The sequence below is a fragment of the Moschus berezovskii genome, chromosome 19 (genome assembly GCF_049115385.1).
Source record: "Moschus berezovskii isolate FMDL1 chromosome 19, NW_MosBer_1.0, whole genome shotgun sequence".
NCBI lineage: Eukaryota > Metazoa > Chordata > Mammalia > Artiodactyla > Moschidae > Moschus > Moschus berezovskii.
Genome location: NC_142478.1, coordinates 67,660,835 through 67,678,880, shown reverse-complemented (window position 1 = coordinate 67,678,880; position 18,046 = coordinate 67,660,835). Strand labels below are relative to the sequence as shown.

The following is an 18,046-nucleotide window of genomic DNA, read 5'->3' as shown; positions in this document are numbered from 1 at the left end:
AGGTACACCCAACTAAATGCAGAGCCTCAGGGAATAGCAAGGAGAGACAGAAGGCCTTCTTGAAAGAACAATGCAAAGAAAAAGAGGAAAACAGAAAGGGTAAGACTAGAGATCTCTTCAAGAAAATTGGAAATATCAAAAGACCGTTTCATCCAAAGATGGGCACAATAAAGGACAGAAATGGTAAAGACCTAATAGAAGCAGAAGTGATGAAGAAGAGATGGAAAGAATACACAGAAGAACTGTACAAAAAAAATCTTATTGACCAGATAACCACAATGATACAGTCTCTCACTCAGAGCCAGACACTCTGGAGTGTGAAGTAAAGTGGGCCTTGGGAAGCACTGCTGTCAATAAAGCTAGAGGAGGTGATAGAATTCCAGCAGAGCTATTTAGAATCCTAAGAGATGATGCTATTAGCTGCACTCAATATTGTCAGCAAATCTGGACGACCCAGCAGTGGCCTCAGGACTGGAAAAGGTCAACCCTCATCCCAATTCCCAACAGGGCAGAACTAAAGAATGTTCAAATCACAGGACAATTGTACTCACTTCCCATGTTAGTAAGGTTATGCTCAAAATCCTCCAAGCTAGGCTTCAGCATTATGTGAACTGAGAACTTTCAGATGTTCAAGCTGGGTTTAGAAAAGGCAGAGAAACCAGAGATCAAATTGTCAACAGTGACTAGATCATAGAGAAAGCAAGGGAATTCCAGAAAAACATCTACCTTTGTTTCACTGATTATGCTAAAGCCTTTGACTTGTGGATCATAACAAACTATGGAAAACTCTTAAAGAGATGGGAATACCAAACAATCTTACCTGTCTCCTGAGAAACCTGTATACAGGTCAAGAATAAACAGTTAGAATTTAGAACCCTGTATGGAACAACTGACTGGTTCAGGATTGAGAAAGGAGTACAAGACAGTTTACTGTCACCCTGTTTATCTGACTTATACACAGAGCACATCATGAGAAAGGCCAGGCCGGACTGAGTTACAAGCTGGAATCAAGATTGCTGGGAGAAATAGCAACAACCTCAGATGCAGATGACACCATTCTAATGGCAGAAAGCAAAGAGGAAGAACTAAAGATCCTCCTGATAAAGGGAAGAAGGAGAGTCAAAAGGCCGGCTTGAAACTCAATTATTAAAAAAACTAAGGTCATGGCATCTGGTCCCAACACCTCATGGCAAACAGAGGGGGGAAAAGGGAAGCAGTGACAGGCTTCCTCTTGGTGGGCTCTAAAAACATCACTGCAGATGGTGACTACAGGCATAAAATCAGAAGCAACTGCTTCTTGGCAGGAAAGGTATGACAAACCTAGACAGTGTGTTACAAAGCAAACACATCACTTTTCTGACAAAATTAAAAATAGTCAAGACTATGGTCTTTTCATAGTCATGGATGGATGTGAGAGCTGGACAATAAAGAAAACAGAGCACCGAAAAATTGATGCTTTTGAACTGTGGTGCTGGAGAAGACTCTTGAGAGACCCTTGGAAAGCAAGGAGATCAAATCAGTCAATCTTAAAGGATATCAACACTGAATTCTTTCTGGAAGGACTGATGCTGAAGCTCCAATACTTACAGAGTACCTGATGCAAACATCTGACTCGTTGGAAAAACCCCTGATGCTGGGAAAGACTGAAAGCAGAAGGAGTAGGGGGCAACAGAGAATGAGATGGTTAGATGGCATCAACGATTCAATGGACATGAACTTGGACAAACTGCGGGAGATGGTGATGGACAGGGAAGCCTGGGGCGTGCTACAGTCCATGGGGTCTCAAAGAGTGGGACAACTGAACACTTGGCAACTGAACACCGCCACCATCCAAGACACACTGAATTAAAAAACTGGTCATATTCTTTATATCTGTTATAAATATCATTTAAAATAATTTTAGAGATTTAGAATATGTATACTGTAATTGCATCACCATTTAAAAATTTAAGTACAGGAAAGTCTCAAAGAACATACCCAAACCATCAGCTAACAGTGGTTTTATGTGGGTCTGTCACTGCAGAAAATTTGGGGTTTTTTTTCCTCTTTGCTTTTCAGTATTTTTAACTATAATAGACAAAGCAAACATGAAAAAAAAATACAGCTCCCCAAGAAGTCAAATAAAATATTCATGTCCCAAAATCAAAACAAACTAAAATAAGTGGCAAGTAACACATAGCCATAAGGAGAGCCCAGGCATGGAATATCACGTGAGGTTCTCTAGAGCCCCGCCCAGTAAGCCCAGGCACTAGAGAGACAGGACCATAAAGGGAGCAGCAGTCTGAGCTGTATGGGCGGGGTTGGGGCACCAGCGCCTCCCCTCACCCCAGGCCCAGTACCTCTCCAGGTTGTAATACTCGAGCCACATGTTGGCGAACTTGGCGTTCCCTCTGGTCATGATGCTGTCCCAGAGCTCCCGTGCTTTCTGCATGTTGTTGCAGAGTCGAGCCTGAACCCATGAACAGACCGAGTTAGGAAAGGACTCGGGCCTGACGACATCAACACCCGTTACAAAATGTACTTCAGACACCGTGCTGAAAACCTCCCACCCCAAAACTATCCGTGCTACTCAGCTCCTCAGACACTGCCAGGCGCCACGCCCCCCACCATGGGAACACCCAGCCCGAACACCTCGGCCTTTCTGCAGCATCCAGCCTCAGGCTGTCTGCCCGCTCGCGCCTCGAGAACCACGCGGGCGAGCACACAGGCACTGAGGCCAGTGCTGGCCGGGCACCTGCTTTTACTGTTATCATGCCTCAACTCTAGGTGTTTCATCCACAGGCCAGGGCAGGGACAGAGGCCACCAGGAGCCAACGCTGCCCGCAACTTCTGTGCCTCACCTGCTGCATACTTAACATGGTTTCAGCACGACCACCCCTTCTGCCAACAACCCAACACCGGCCTCCCATCAGAGAAGAGGACACGGGGCAGGGTCCACGTCTGACTCACCGTGGGGCCCACGATCCAGCCATAATATCCAACTCATCATATCCGCTAACTACCTGTGACATCGCCTGTCTTCCACATTAGTTTCCAGCCTTTCTAGCACAGGGACAGGGTCTATCTCCTCCCCAGCACACAGTGAAAGGCCTGGCAAGCTGCTCACGCCCAGAACACGCTCATCACTGGGGCCCGGAGCGGGAGAGAAGTAACACACGAGTGAGTACCCAGCATGCAGACAACTGCTGCGCAACTCGGCTGGGAGCCTGGACGCCCCCAGATATCAACAAACACGCGTTGAGCGAGGTAAACAACACAGAGCCCCGCAGAGCCTAGGTGGTCATCCGGGACCCCGACTCAGCTTCAGCCACACTATCGGTCCCACAAAGGTGGGTGAAACTGACAGGTCTGTTAAAAACATTTACCTCAATCCGAGCCCAGTTCTGCATGATCAGGCAGCTCGGATCTCCACTTTCATTGAAACCTTGAAGAAGAGTAATAGACAAAATTAGAAAGTAACTGAGGGACTTCCCTGCTGGTCCAGTGGTTATGAATCCACCTTGCAAGACAGGGGACATGGGTTCGATCCCTGGTCGGGGAACTAAGATCCCACATGCTTCAGGGCATCTAAGCCTGAGGTCCGCAACTAGAGTCTGTTGTGGACTCAACACATTGAGCAACACAACATGTTGCAACTAAGATCCGACACAGGTAAATGAATAAATATTAAAAGCAAAGAGAATAACGGAGAGGCAAACCGCCTTTGACTGAAAAGGACCCAGGACAAGAGGAAGCACAAGCGGGCAGGGCAGGAGGGCACACTTACGCTCCTCCACCTCCTGCTTCAGGTATTCCAGGGCGCGGGCGAACGCGGACCGCAGCTCCTCCAGCTCTTTACTCGAGTCTGTGAGAAAGCGCAGAGCAGGTTTGACTCTCGGACATCACACACCACGTCTTCTAAGTGCTTTCCAATCCCACACTGACACCCCCTGGGCTCACGCTGGGGACGCTGAATAGAACACTGCCCGTTCCTGCCCTGATCTCACACGGGAGGGGAGGCAGACGCAGGACAGAGCACGTCACAGGCGGTGCAAGGACCGAGGGGCCAAGGGGCTGGGGGGGCCACAGCGGGGTGTCTTCCCTGAGCCGGCAGAAGGGCCAAAATCCACCTGCATGCGTGAGCAGGCACCAGTGGGGCGGGGGTGGGAGCACGGCGGGGCTCTGGCTGCTCTTTATTTATGTATTTTTTGGGGAGGGAGGAAGGCAGGGGATCCCACAGAGGTGGAGGTTCAATGACTTAAAGGGAACACAGCCGTCCCATGTAAAGAACTATTCAGGACACACAGAAGGGAGAGAAGGAGAAATGAGACTGAAGAGGCTGGCAGGAGCCAGCGTAAAAGGTAAGGATCATTTCTCTCTCCCTTTAGCGTCTATGGCGTGACTCAGTACAGACTGAAACAGCTACAATGTCTACATCGCTTGCCCCATCATGAGGGATTTGAGCCACTGCCTCATCCCACCAAAAGACATGCTAAGAAACAGTTCAGTTCTGACAGGAAACACAGGAACTTTAATACCTTGTTTGAAGTCGACCCTTCTCCTCAGGTAATCAAGATATGCCTGCCAAATCTCCACATAGTCGGTGGCCTGAATGAAGCCAGCGCTGAGAGCTTTCTCAAAGGTCACTAGAGTTGAAGAAAAAGTCAGGATTTGTTGTCAATTCAAAAAGAAGCTAATATAAAATTATCGAGATCATTATAAAAACCTCTTATAAAACACTATATGGCTAACAGTAATAATGGGATGCAACCAAGTGAAACGAGCTAGAGAAATATTCAGAAGAAAGGCTACCACAGCGGTGCACAAACTGTGTTCTCTGTAGAAAGGGCAAGTCCCACAGGGGGCCCTGCATTAAAATGCTCCAGGTCAACTGAGCTGGAGAAAAGACCACGACTCCCAGGAAAATCATGACTAGTAAAACATTAAAAGGTTTTAAGAAGTCAAAAATACAACTAGTTTATCTCTCACTTAGAGCCCTTTTTGTCACTAACACCAAATATTCCAAAATAAACCCCTGGGGAAGGCTGATTTAATGACTCTGTCACAGCCCAACGGTCCCAACTTGGGACAAAAAGCTTAGACATCTTCCCACAGAAACAATCCGCACCCGAAATCACTCGGTGTTCAACTCCATGTCTTTCCATGGCCAGGAGGTAGCGACTCCACAGGGCAACTGTCCACGGGCAGTTTCTAACAGCACGACTGTGTACAGACAAAACCAAATCCTTTACTTTCAGCTGCCGATCCTATGATAAAGAATGCCAGGGTCAGGAGAGAAATTTTCATTAAGACGTCACCATTCAAGAGACATTCTCAGCAAAACCAACCAACAATAGAAATTTCCTTAACATGACTTGTGTCTTCAACAAAGAAATCACCAGGGGTTCAAGGGGAGAAGAGAGAGGGGTAGAGAAAAGCCTACAGATCAAAGAGCTTTAATAGACATCAACTAATCCTAACGTATGGACTTGGCTGAGATCCCGAATCAAACCTCTTATACACAGGTACTGAAACAGGATCTCTAGATTTGCTTCAGAATAACATGGAAGAGGGGAATAGGTAAGGAAACCGACAAAACTAGTGAAGATTACAGATCAAATTAGACTAGTGCCATTGGTTAAGTGCTGAAGATGGGTGATGGGTACTTGTCATTTCATTCTACTAATCTGTCTATATTTACATATTTAATTTTTCCATAATAACACATTAAAAGAAAAATTGTTATAAAGTCCTCGATAGAAAGACTATGCTAATTTTTTTTCACAGTTAGGATCAGTTTAAAATAAAACACGAGAAGACTTCCTTAGTGACTCAAGCAGAGAGGAGCAGCACACCGCCAACCCCTGGCACTCCTTCTGATTTTAAGTAGAACCTAAATTGGTAAAAATAAAGTGAGATTAGAACAGGTAGGTTATCTTACTAGGTACTGACTGTAACGGATCCATAAGTCTGGAACAAGGCAGTTCTCAACCAGGGCGCGCTCAAAGATCAACTGAATGCGGGCAGGGTCGCCAATTTTCATCTCAAAATCGATGTATGCTTGATACTCGGCCAGCCTGGGCGCTTCAGCTTGCAGCTGGGGCAAAGGAGAATGGCAGTAAAGTTGCAATGGGCTACGTGACACTGTCAGAGAGCACACACATGTCCATACTAAACCATGGCAAGAATGGCCACAGCAAGATAAGGATCACCAATCCCCACTCTCAGAACCTCTGCACATCGGATCTACAAGTCTGACGGACAGAACGTGAGTCCAAAGTGTCACCTCAAGGCAAGAGTTACAGAGGCTCCATTAGTCCTTTTCTAAGTCTATTCCTAGATCACAGAGAACTGAAACCATCCATCAACCAGGAATTGCATGAAAGAGAAATACCTGGCCAATGACCACTGCTAGCCATCTTCCGAAACAGATACCACTTTCTTGGCCTACTAAGTGGGGTGAATACAACCACATAAGAGTGACCTGGTGCCCTGCGTCATTTCACACTTGTCATTCCAAGTATTGGCTCCTGCCAGAGTATAGGTACACGCAGGAGACAGAAGAGGCTATATGTGATCAATGTGTACTGATCCACAAAGACATACAGTCAAAATTCTTATTAGACAAAATTCTCTTATTCAATTTATTCTCTCCTCAGTCACTCTCTGCTAAAGGTCAAAACAAAACTCAACTGGCCAAGGATTTCATGAATGAGGCTTTGTGAAATACAGTGGTGTTGTGTTAGTCACTCACTTATGTCCAACTCTTTGCAAACTCCATGGACTGTAGCCTACCAGGCTCCTCTGTCCATGAAATTTTCCAGGCAAGAATATTAAAATAGGTTGCCATTCCCTTCTCCTGGGGATCTTCCTGACCCAGGGATCAAACCCAGGTCTCCTGCATTGCAGGAAGATTCTTTACCATCTGAGCCACCAGAGAAGCTCCCTGTGAAACTAAATACCAATCATTCACATGTGAAAAAGAGAATGCTCATGCAGGCCAGCAAGAGAGCACACATGCTCTGATCTTAGAAAGGTGATATTGGAGAGGCTCAGTTTCTACTAAATAATGACAAAAATCAGTTACCCAGACACACTGTGCCACTGAAAATGGCAGAAAATACTAGATTGAATGTTGAAAAAAAAAGAAATCTTGCAAAACAGCCAACTGGGAAAGAAACAAGAAATACCGCAAACAAAATCTAAATGAAGGTGGTTAAGCTAAGGGAAGGCTAAGCTTTTGCCAGTATAAGAGATAATATTAAGAATTTGCGGAGAAGGCGATGGCATCCCACTCCAGTACTCTTGCCTGGAAAATCCCATGGACGGAGGAGCCTGGAAGGCTGCAGTCCATGGGATCGCTGAGGGTCGGACATGACTGAGCGACTTCACTTTCACTTTTCACTTTCATGCACTGGAGAAGGAAATGGCAACCCACTCCAGTATTCTTGCCTGGAGGATCCCAGGGACGGGGGAGCCTGGGGGCTGCTGTCTATGGGGTCACACACAGTCGGACACGACTGAAGTGACTTAGCAGCAGCATTAAGAATTTGATCTTTACAATAATCCCAGGAGGCAGTTATCATTTCAATCCCATCTGACATTTGAGGAAACCAAGTCACAGGAGTCAAGTCCTAGCCCAGAGCTAAAAGCTGTGTTCTCACTCACCAGTCCATTAAAGATAACAAGAGCAGAGCCAAGAAGTCCAACAAACCTTAAGTAGGATAAATACAAAGAAACCCACACACCTGGCCCTACTGTAACCAAACTGCTGGACAAAAAACCAAACCAAAGACATCTTGGGACTTCACTGATGGTTCAGTGGTTAGGACACTGCTCTTCAAATGTGGGGAAGGAGGGTTTGCTCCCTGGTCAGGGAACTAGAATCCTACATGTGCAGCCAAAAAATAGAGAAATAAAACAAAACAAACAAAAGACAATGATATCTTAAAACTGGCCAGAGAACAAACAAGAATTTCCTTTCAAGAAGCAAGAGTTAAGACAGTTGACTTCTCAGCAGCACAACAGAAGCCAGAAAGACATATTTAACTGCTCAGAGAACAGAACTGTCAGCCTAGAATTCTATATCCTGAGAAATTAACTCTCAAGGAGAACAAAGACCTCTTAAATAAAAATAGAAAATCTGTTGCAAGCAAATATCCAAATACATGACATTACAGGGTGGACTTGAAGCAAAGGAAAAGTGACTCCAAGTGAAAGTTCTAGAATGTGATAACAGGAAGCAAAGAAAAGAAAGGGGGAAATTTATGCAGTACATGTAACCACACAGGTGCTGCAAAATGCAGCATTAACAGTGACTTGTGGGTCAACTAAAAGATAAGAAACACAAGAAAACAAAAGCATAAGTCTGAGGGGTGGTAAATGAAATAAAAAATAGCCTAAGACCAAGAAAAGGGAATAAAGGCCATTTATAACTAATACTGTGTGTGTTTTATTGTCAACACAGAAAATTCCCCCAAATCTATACATTACCAGTATTAATAAGGATTGAACAAGTTTGATTAAAATATCACCAAAAAATTTCTTTTTACATACCAGGAACAGCTATAATAGAAAATCTTTAAAAAGATATTGCCTACAACAGTATCAAAAACACTTAGAAATACATCTAAAAATGTGTTCAAGGTACTAGATAAATTTATAAGACCTCACAGAAAGATAAGACCTAAACAGCAGAGGCCTATACCATGTTCATGAACTAACATCAAAAAAAAGATGTCCTTTTCATCACAGGGGACTGGGATGCAAAAGTAAGATGTCAAGGGACACCTGGAGTAACAGGCAAGTTTGGCCTTGAAGTACAAAATGAAGCAGGGCAAAGGTTAACACAGTTTTGCCAAGAGAATGCATTGGTCATAGCAAACACATTCTTCCAACAACACAAGAGATGATTCTATACATGAAATTCACCAGATGGTCAATACCGAAATCAGGTTGATTATATTCTTTGCAGATGAAGATGGAGAAGCTCCATACAGTCAGCAAAAACAAGACCTGGAGCTGACTGTGGCTCAGACCATGAGCTCCTTATTGCCTAATTCAGACTTAAATTGAAGAAAGCAGGGAAAACCACTAGGCCATTCAGGTATAACCTAAATCAAACCTCTATACACACGAAGTGACAAACAGGTTCAAGGGATCAGATCCGATAGAGTGCCTGAAGAACTACAGACAGAGATTTGTAAAACTGTACAGGAGGCAGTGATCAGAACCAAAATGGTTCTCTGAAGAGGTCTTACAAATAGCAGAAAAAAGAAAAGAAGCAAAAGGCAAAGGAGAAAAGAAAACATAAATCCATCTGAATGAGGAGTTCCAAAGAACAGCAAGGAGAGAAGAAAGCCTTCCTAAGTGAACAATGCAAAGAAAGGAGAAAAACAAAAGAAGGGGAAGACTAGAAATCTCTTCAAGAAAATCAGATACCAAAGGAACATTTCATGCAAAGATGGGAACAATAAAAAACGGTACGGACCGGACCGAAGCAGAAGATATTAAGAGGTAGCAAGAACTGTACCAAAAATGACCCAGATAACTACAATGGTGTGATCACTCACCTAGAGCCAGATATCCTAGAGTGTGAAGTCAAGTAGGCCTTAGGAAGTATTACTACAAACAAAGCTAGTGGAGGTGATGGAATTCCAGCTGAGCTACTTAAACTCCTAAAAGATGATGCTGTTGAAGTGCTGCACTCAATATGCCCAACAAATCTGGAAAACTCAGCAGTGGCCACGGGACTGGAAAACATCAGTTTTCATTTCAATCCCAAAGAAGAACAATACCAAAGAATGTTCAAACTACCACACAACTGCACTCATTTCACATGCTAGCAAGGTAATGCTAAAAATCCTTCATGCTAGGCTTCAACAGAATGTGAACTGAGAACTTTCACATATTCAAGCTGGATTTAGAAAAGGCAGAGAAGCCACAGATCAAATTGCCAACATCTGCTGGATCACAGAAAAAACAAGGGAATTTCAGAAAAACATCTACTTCTGTTTCGATGACTATGCTAAAGCCTTCAACTGCGTGAGCCACAACACACTGTGGAAAATTCTTCAAGAGATGGGAATATCAGACCACCTTACCTGCCTCCTGAGAAACCTGGATGCAGATCAAGAAGCAACAGTCAGAACCAGACATAGAACAACAGACTGGTTTAAAACTGGGAAAGGAGTACATCAAGGTTGTATATTGTCACCTTGTTTATTTAATGTATATGCAGAGTACATCATGCAGAATGCTGGCCTGGAGAAATCACAAGCTGGAATCAAGGCTGCCGGGAGAAATATCAGTAACCTCAGATATGCAGATAACACCACCCTAATGGCAGAAAGTTAAGAGGGACTAAAGAGCCTTAATGAAGGTGAAAAGGAGAGTGAAAAAGCTGGCTTAAAACTCAACATTCTAAAAACTAAGATCATGGCATCTAGTCCTATCACTTCATGGCAAACAGATGGAGAAACAATGGAAACAGTGACAGACTGTTTTCTTAGGCTCCAAAATCACTGCAGATGGTGACTGCAGCCATGAAATTAAGACACTTGCTCCTTTAAAGAAAAGCTATGACAAACCTAGACAGCATATTAAAAAGCAGAGATATCACTTTCCTGACAAAGGTCCTTATAGTCAAAGCTATGGTTTTTCCAATAGCTATATACAGATGTGATAGTTGGACCAGAAAGAAGGCTGAGTACCGAAGAACTGATGCTTTCAAACTGTGGTGCTGGAGAACACTCTTGAGAGTCCCTTGGACAGCAAGGAGATCAAAGCAGTCTATCCTAAAAGAAATCAACCCTGAATATTCAATGGAAGGACTGATGCTGAAGCTCCAATACTTTGGCCACCTGATGCGAAGAGTCAACTCACTGGAAACAATCCTGATGCTGGGAAAGACTGAAGGCGGTAGGAGAAGCAGGTGACAGAGGATGAGATGGTTGGGTGGCACCATCAACTCAATGGACATAAGTCTACGCAAACACCAGGGGGTAGTGGGAAGCCTGGTGTACTACAGTACATGGGGTCACAAAGGGCCAGACATGACTGAGTGACTAAAGAACAACACACCATGTTCATACGTTGGAAGATACAATGTTTAAAAGATGCAAATTCTTCCCCAAACTGATCTATAGATTCAGTGCAATTCCAATCAAAAATTCAAAGGAATCCCCTGGCGGTCCAATGGTTAGGACTCTGTGCTCTCACTGCCAAGGGTCTGAGTTCCATCCCTGGTCAGGGAACTAAGATCCTACATGCCGCATAGTGTGGCCAAAAAAAAAAATAGTAACAATAATATTATTAAGTAGTACTTGAAAAACTGATTCTCATTCTTAACGGAAGCATTAAGAGCTAAAGAAAGGAAGGCCCTCTAGAAGCAGAACAGCATGAATGGGGCTCATGCTACCAAAGTTCAAAACTTAATTATAAAACCATCACATCATTACAACAGTGTAACATAAACCAGTGGGGTGGAACAAAGAGCCCAGAAATAGACCCACACAGAAATGGACAGCTAATCCCTAACAGACATGGGGCAACACATGAGTGAGGGGCGGGGAGAATTATCAAAGTTAGCACTGAACAACTGTTTCTCTACATGAAAAACGAAGTTAGCCCCCCGCCTCAGACCATGCCCAAAGATCCATTCCAGATGAAAGCTGAGAAACAAACAACAAAACTATACATTTTCAGAAGAAAAACAGACTTAAGACAATTACTGACCCCAGAGTACAGAGAGAATTCTTAAGCACAAATCCTAAGGGAAAGAATAGTAAATCCAATTACATTAAAATTAAGAAGTGTTTATCGGGCTTCCCTGATGGCTCAGTGGTAAAGAATTCTCCTGCCAATGCAGGAGAGGGCTGGATCCCTGGTCTGGGAAGATTCCCACAGGCCCAAGAGCAACTAAGCCTGTGAGCCACAACTACTGAGCCTGTGCTCTCAAGCCTGGGAGCCACAACTACTGAGTCAGGTGCCCTAAAGCCCGTGCTCCGAAAACGAGAGAAGCTACCACAATGAGAAGCCCACGTACCAACAAAGACCCAGCACAGCCAAAAATAAGTAAAATTACTTAAAAAAAAGAAGTAGCCATCAAAACATGCCACTGGGTGGGAAAAATGGCAATAACAAGCCACCAACTTGGGAGAAAGAAATTGTAACACATGCAACCAAAAGTATGAATTAAGACCCAGGACACCCAGATATCAATTAGAAAAAGTTTGACAAACCAAAAGAAAAATAAGTCAAAGATTTTAACAGCTACTTCAAAGAATTTTTTTAAAAAAAGGAAATCTGAGGTGTGAAAAGACACTCAACTCCATTTGTAATGAAAGGGAAATGCAAATTAAAACTATACTTTCAAATCCATGAGACTGGCTAAAATATAAGTATGTCAACATCCCAGCTGGCAGGGCAATGAGAACACTAAGATACTGCCGGCAGAAGCAGCGACTGACAGACTGGCAACAGTTCAGCACCGCCCCAGGACCCAGCACTTCCTTCCACTGAGATATGTGTACCTGAACAATTCCTACATATGTGCCTAAAGAAACTCTTTTTCACGTGTACCAAGAGGTACGTCTGAGAAGCATCAGAACAATTCTCCTCCTCCTAGCAAAACACTGGATACAACCCAACTACCTATAAACGGGATAGTTTATACAGATAACTTTACAGTAGTGAAAACAAATGGACTGTAATTATACTTATCAACATGAGTAAAACTCAAAGACATTTTGAACGAAAGATAATATACAGCCTGATTCAATTATACAAAAGCTCAAAAACAAGCAAAATTAAACAATACATTAAGGATACATTCACAGGGCGTAAAACTATAAAGAAAAGCAAGGGGATGAGGATCACAAAAGTCAGGAAAGTGTTACCTCTCGGGAGAGGGAGGAGGAAGCAACTGGAGAAGGGCACAGAGGAGACTTCTAAGGGACTGGCAATGCGCTATTTCTTAACCTGGGCGGTGGGTACATGGATGTTCACTTTATCATCAGGATGTAAAGTGAATGTACACACTTATCCACTCTACACATTTCATGATGAACAAAGATACTGTTTTACTTGCAAGTGCTGATTCAGGGAAAGGTTGGGAGAGAGATGTTTAATGTAAAAGGGGCCAGTACTCACCAGGGATTCCTCATAGGGTTTGTATTTCTCCAGCTGCTGCAGTGCTTTGTTGTAGCTCTGGATAACCGACTCTGGAATGGGGTCTTCGGACCATTCCTCATACTCTGCAAACGTTGCTTCCATATCTATTGAGAGATGGAGTCAGCCCTGTGGGTCTGGCTGTTGGGTTTTATCAACTCAAACACAGAGTAAACTCTGAGACGGGTGCCCCAGGCCCCTCCTGCATCTCTGGCCCTGGGCTCTTACTGATCTCTTCTGCTGAGCCCTGCATTGGCCCCAGACTCTGTCCTGAAGCACCATCCTGGGCAGCCCTACCAGCTAATCCAACCATCAGAGTAAATGAAACTAGCAGCAAGGCTATCCCCACACCCACCGACTGCCTCCTATGTTCTAACACTTCACATCCATTACCTCATTCAATCCTCACAATTCTGCAAGGGAGGTTCTACCATGATTCCCAAGTTGCAGTTGAGGAAACACAAGCAGAGGATCACATCACCCGGCCAAAGTCAATGGCAGAGAGAGGCTCTGAACCCAGGCAGTCTGGCTCAGGTTCACGCTCACTCACCATGCTGCACTATCTCACACTGTTATGTGAGGTGAAATGTACAAGCCAGCTCCGCTCTGGCTTTTTCTGCTTGTCACCCAGGGATTCAACTGGAGAGCCACTTTATAATTTGTCAAATCAAACCCAAATAAATGAGGAAGTAAACAGAGAAGTAACACCTGGGTTCAAGTAAAGTCGCTCGGAGGTTCCGAAGGTGTGCAGTGCATAACCACATCCAGGGAACACACAAGACCGTGGCCTCAAACTCCTCCCACGCTTGGGAAAGTCCTCCCAGTGCTTCTTGCATTCAAAAAAGGAGGTTTGGCTTGCCAAAGTATGTTCACACGAAAAAGAATCTTTTCCAACCCCTCAAAAATTCAGACAGAGCTACTCCAATCGACCGAGCTCATAAACCAAATCACCTCCACAGAAGTGTAACATAAGCCCACGTCAAATATCCACCCTGTAATGGAGGTTCCTTCTGAAGAGAAAATGTTTATGACAGAACTCTTATTCAATGAAGTTCCCCCAGAAAACACAGGGGTCAGCTTCCCTAGTCCTTTCAGAGACCCCGTCTCTGCCCACCCCCGTACCATGTCTCAACATAGGAAACTGGGAGTCCCGCCTCTGACCCTCACAACTCTCCTGAGTGTGACATTTTTACCCAGGGCCTTGTCAAAAGTGACACTGTCCAATGAGAAAACAAACGCCAGCCACGTTTGCCTCACGAGATGCTGCTGCTGCTGCTGCTGCTGCGTCACTTCAGTCGTGTCCGACTCTGTGTGACCCCATAGACGGAAGCCCACCAGGCTCCCCCGTCCCTGGGATTCTCCAGGCAAGGACACTGGAGTGGGTTGCCATTTCCTTCTCCAATGTGTGAAAGTGAAAAGTGAAGTCGCTCAGTCATGTCCGACCCTTAGCGACCCCATGGACTGCAGCCTACCAGGCTCCTCCATCCATGGGATTCTCCAGGCAATAGTACTGGAGTGGCTTGCCATTGCCTTCTCCGTCACGAGATGCTAGGAAAGGCCTAATCATATGACATGCCCCAAAGCGCCGACTGATGATGGGGCAGTTTCTCTTACCGTAGAGTGGGATCGCCAGCTGTCGCCGGAAGAGACTGTGGACTTTCTCCAGCTGTGAATCAAAGGTTTGTTCCCAGTCAGAAGGGGAAAGGAAGCCAGCCATGGGCTAAAGAAGCAAACCCGTAGTAAATGACAAACTTTGGTTCTGCCTACTTCAAAATTATTTCAGCACATTTTTAGCCCACACTAAAAAAAATTCATAGGACCCCTTATACATGAAGTATTATGCCAAATGTTGTAAGAGGCTCAACTGTCAATGTTATCTCTACCAAGTGATGGTGATGGCAAGGGCAAGAAGGAATCTAAGAAATGGACCCAAATGACTATCATGAGATAGGACAGAGGCATCTCAAGTATCAAAGGCTCGTGGCTTGCTTCAGGCTGGTTTTTAGGGCTGTCTGCAGCTATCAAGGGAGAAAGCCAGGAAAGACTCCTGGAGGAGCTGGCACTGGGGACACGTCTGCAGGCTCTCCGGAACTAATGAGACAGAAACAGACTCCCGGATGAATGAACAGCATGAATCAAAGCACAGAGGCAGAAACTGTAGGAACACTGAGGGGAGCGTGGGAGCAGAGTCCACACGGGGTCACGACTGACGCGGGCCAGCCAGAGGCTCTGCCCAGGCGCCTCGCTGAGGGCGGGGGACAGGTACCACCGCAGGTTCTTCAACAGGGACTCAGTCCAGAAGGGCCTGGGCTCTTGTATTCATGATCTAAGTAATACAGGGTTCCACTGCGTACCAACAACAGTGTGGTCACACACGTAGTGGGAGAGACACTGGGGAGTGGACTCTAAAATTCTATAAATCATAGTCTAGTCTAAAAAAATGCAATTATGATGAGGTCAAATCTCTCATAGTTACTATGGGACACACTCTATATATACAGTGTACAAGGATAACCAAGTCACCCCTTTAAAATTATATATATTAACATAGTTTAGTAATATAAATTATATTTTTATATTACATTAGTAGATAACATATGTATATACTAACATAATCTATATTTATATATTATACTAATACGATGTGTATATCATATTAATACATAAATTGGGGGGGGGTGACTTGGTTTTCCTTGTATATTCACCTGGAACCATAACTAAAACAGCAGTACTTTTAAACACTACAAAAAGCTTGTAGGGTCATTTGCTTTTTAGTCAAGGAAGACATTCCTACTATTCCACAAAGATACACGATTTTATTTACTTTACTGCCCACCCACTAAGGGATAGATAGGCAAAGACCGTTTTGTTAACTGTGTTCTTCCAAGACCACTAATGAGTAAGTGGTAAGCAGCTGATAGAAGGCAAGCACTGGGCACTCACCCGGGCAGCTTCCACGATGGCGCTCTCAAACTCCCGGTATGCCTCCCAGATGGCAAGTCCCTTGGTCATGTGTAACCCGACGGACGAGAGGGCCCTTTCAAACACAGAGCGGACTTTCTCGAGGCCACCTTTCTGACCAATCCCACCGACTGAGTACTGGCCGTACTCTAGCCAAATGTTAGGACCTAAAAATGAGAAGTATATTCAGGATAGGAAATGCCAAAATGTCAAAACTTTTGTTCTGATGCAAACAGAAGAAATGAGCCCACTGAAAAAGTGCTCATTCGTGGAGAAAGAGAACAGCATCACTGACAGGCATCCCAGGTTACCTGTATCAACACTGCAGCCTGAGAAGAAAGTCTACCTATCATTCCTATGAAGAACCATCAGGGAGGCGTGACTATGTAAACAGCGCATGCCAGGATATGCTAATATGTAGTCTTCTGAGTGGTTATAAAGCTGGTTTATTAAAACTGAAAGAAGCCTTAACAGATTTCAATGAAAATAGTTAGAAACCTGAGTGAATTTTCAGAAAGACTGCAAAGACTAGACTGCTCCAACTTTTAAATCTTGATTCATTTTTAAGCCTTCTGATTGAAATGAAAAAAAAAAAAATCAAAAGTACCAATCCTGTTACCAAAGATTTTAAATCTCTAAAACACAACAAAGAGACCTGGCTGCCTTGTTTCTTTCCCTCTTTAATAAACTTTCTATATGCTCACTCCTGCAGCTTTAAAACTAATGAATGAAACTCTTGATAAATGCATTGTTTTTTTACCAAACACATTTTGCCTATTAAGTCACTTTTCAGAGATCTGAAAATAATTTGATGTTTATACACTAATCTGGGAAAATAAAAATTCTAAAAAGATAAAGTTAACATGAGAATTCGTGCGTGTTTTCCTGAGGCTTGCTTTTTCAATGAAATAAATCTATTTCAAAGAACTTAGCTAAAGTTTGTTAGCTGCTCTGTTTTCACTCACCAGTACAGAGCTGCCACATGGGCTGCAAAATACAAAATGAAATGAACTAGCTCTTTGAAGCACAATCCTCCCTTAGTGAGGGTTGTTAGTCAGATTTACAGGGTGGTCACTTCTCACAAGGGGAAATGCCCACACGGGGAGTGAGGACAATTAGACAGGGAAAAGGGGTATTTATTAACAATGGGGAGTTTTTTTTAACATCTTTTTAAAACATTTTGTCCACAGCATTGTCTGATACAGTCCTCAGTGTCTGCAGAGAAAATATTTTAGACACTGATACCATCAAACTGGATTTAAAGAAAGAGAGAAAGCGTTCACACTTCACTTTCACTGTTAAGACCAGCAGACAAGGCAGATCTCTGTGGTGATGGAAGATTCTGTAGCTCGAGGCAGTGGTGAAATAAAATATCACAAAACTATTTGCACACATTGTATGTACCAAGGTCCATTTCCTTGAGTTTGTACTACACTCATGGGGCTTCCCTGGTGGCTCAGTGAAAAAGAATCTGCCTGCAGTGCAGGAGATGCAGGTTCGATACCTGGGTTGGGAAGATCCCCTGGAGGAGGGCATAACACCCCACTCTTGACTGAAGAATCCCACAGACAGAGGAGCCTGGTGGGCTACAATCCATGGGGTCGCAAAGAGTCAGACACGACTGAAGTGACTGAACACGCACATACTACAGTCTTAAGATACTGGGGGAGACTGGGTCAAGAAAGTACACAAGACCTCTCTGTACCATCTTCACAAACTCCTATAAATCCATAACAATTTCAAATTTTTTAAAGTTTTTTAGTATTGGGGGAAAACAAGCATCCTGTCCAAAGCTTCTAAAATTCCATTCAATATGTAAAAGGTAACCTTTAGTCACCTGGAAATAGCAGCTAAGTTCTCCCTGGAGACAAATGATGGGGGTGAGTATATTCACCTCCTCCCTTCAACTGTTTCTTCCACGTGTATTGTGAAACCA

General features: G+C 44.0%; 1 protein-coding gene across 4 annotated transcripts in view; it reads right to left on the bottom strand.

Moving 5' to 3' along the window:
- SART3 (spliceosome associated factor 3, U4/U6 recycling protein) overlaps positions 1 to 18,046 on the bottom strand; it is a 43,779-nt gene that overhangs the window by 14,358 nt on the left and 11,375 nt on the right. For 2 of the 4 annotated variants that reach the window (XM_055405635.2, XM_055405637.2), the window contains exons 4-12: positions 16,093 to 16,277; positions 14,764 to 14,869; positions 13,132 to 13,256; positions 5,921 to 6,076; positions 5,108 to 5,246; positions 4,518 to 4,625; positions 3,767 to 3,844; positions 3,366 to 3,424; positions 2,340 to 2,449 (exon numbers count right to left, since the gene is read on the bottom strand). In XM_055405635.2, coding sequence (XP_055261610.2) covers positions 2,340 to 2,449; positions 3,366 to 3,424; positions 3,767 to 3,844; positions 4,518 to 4,625; positions 5,108 to 5,246; positions 5,921 to 6,076; positions 13,132 to 13,256; positions 14,764 to 14,869; positions 16,093 to 16,277 — 1,066 coding nt within the window. The remainder of the gene's footprint in view (positions 1 to 2,339; positions 2,450 to 3,365; positions 3,425 to 3,766; positions 3,845 to 4,517; positions 4,626 to 5,107; positions 5,247 to 5,920; positions 6,077 to 13,131; positions 13,257 to 14,763; positions 14,870 to 16,092; positions 16,278 to 18,046) is intronic. The other 2 variants (XM_055405638.2, XM_055405639.2) reach the window with 1 other exon arrangement.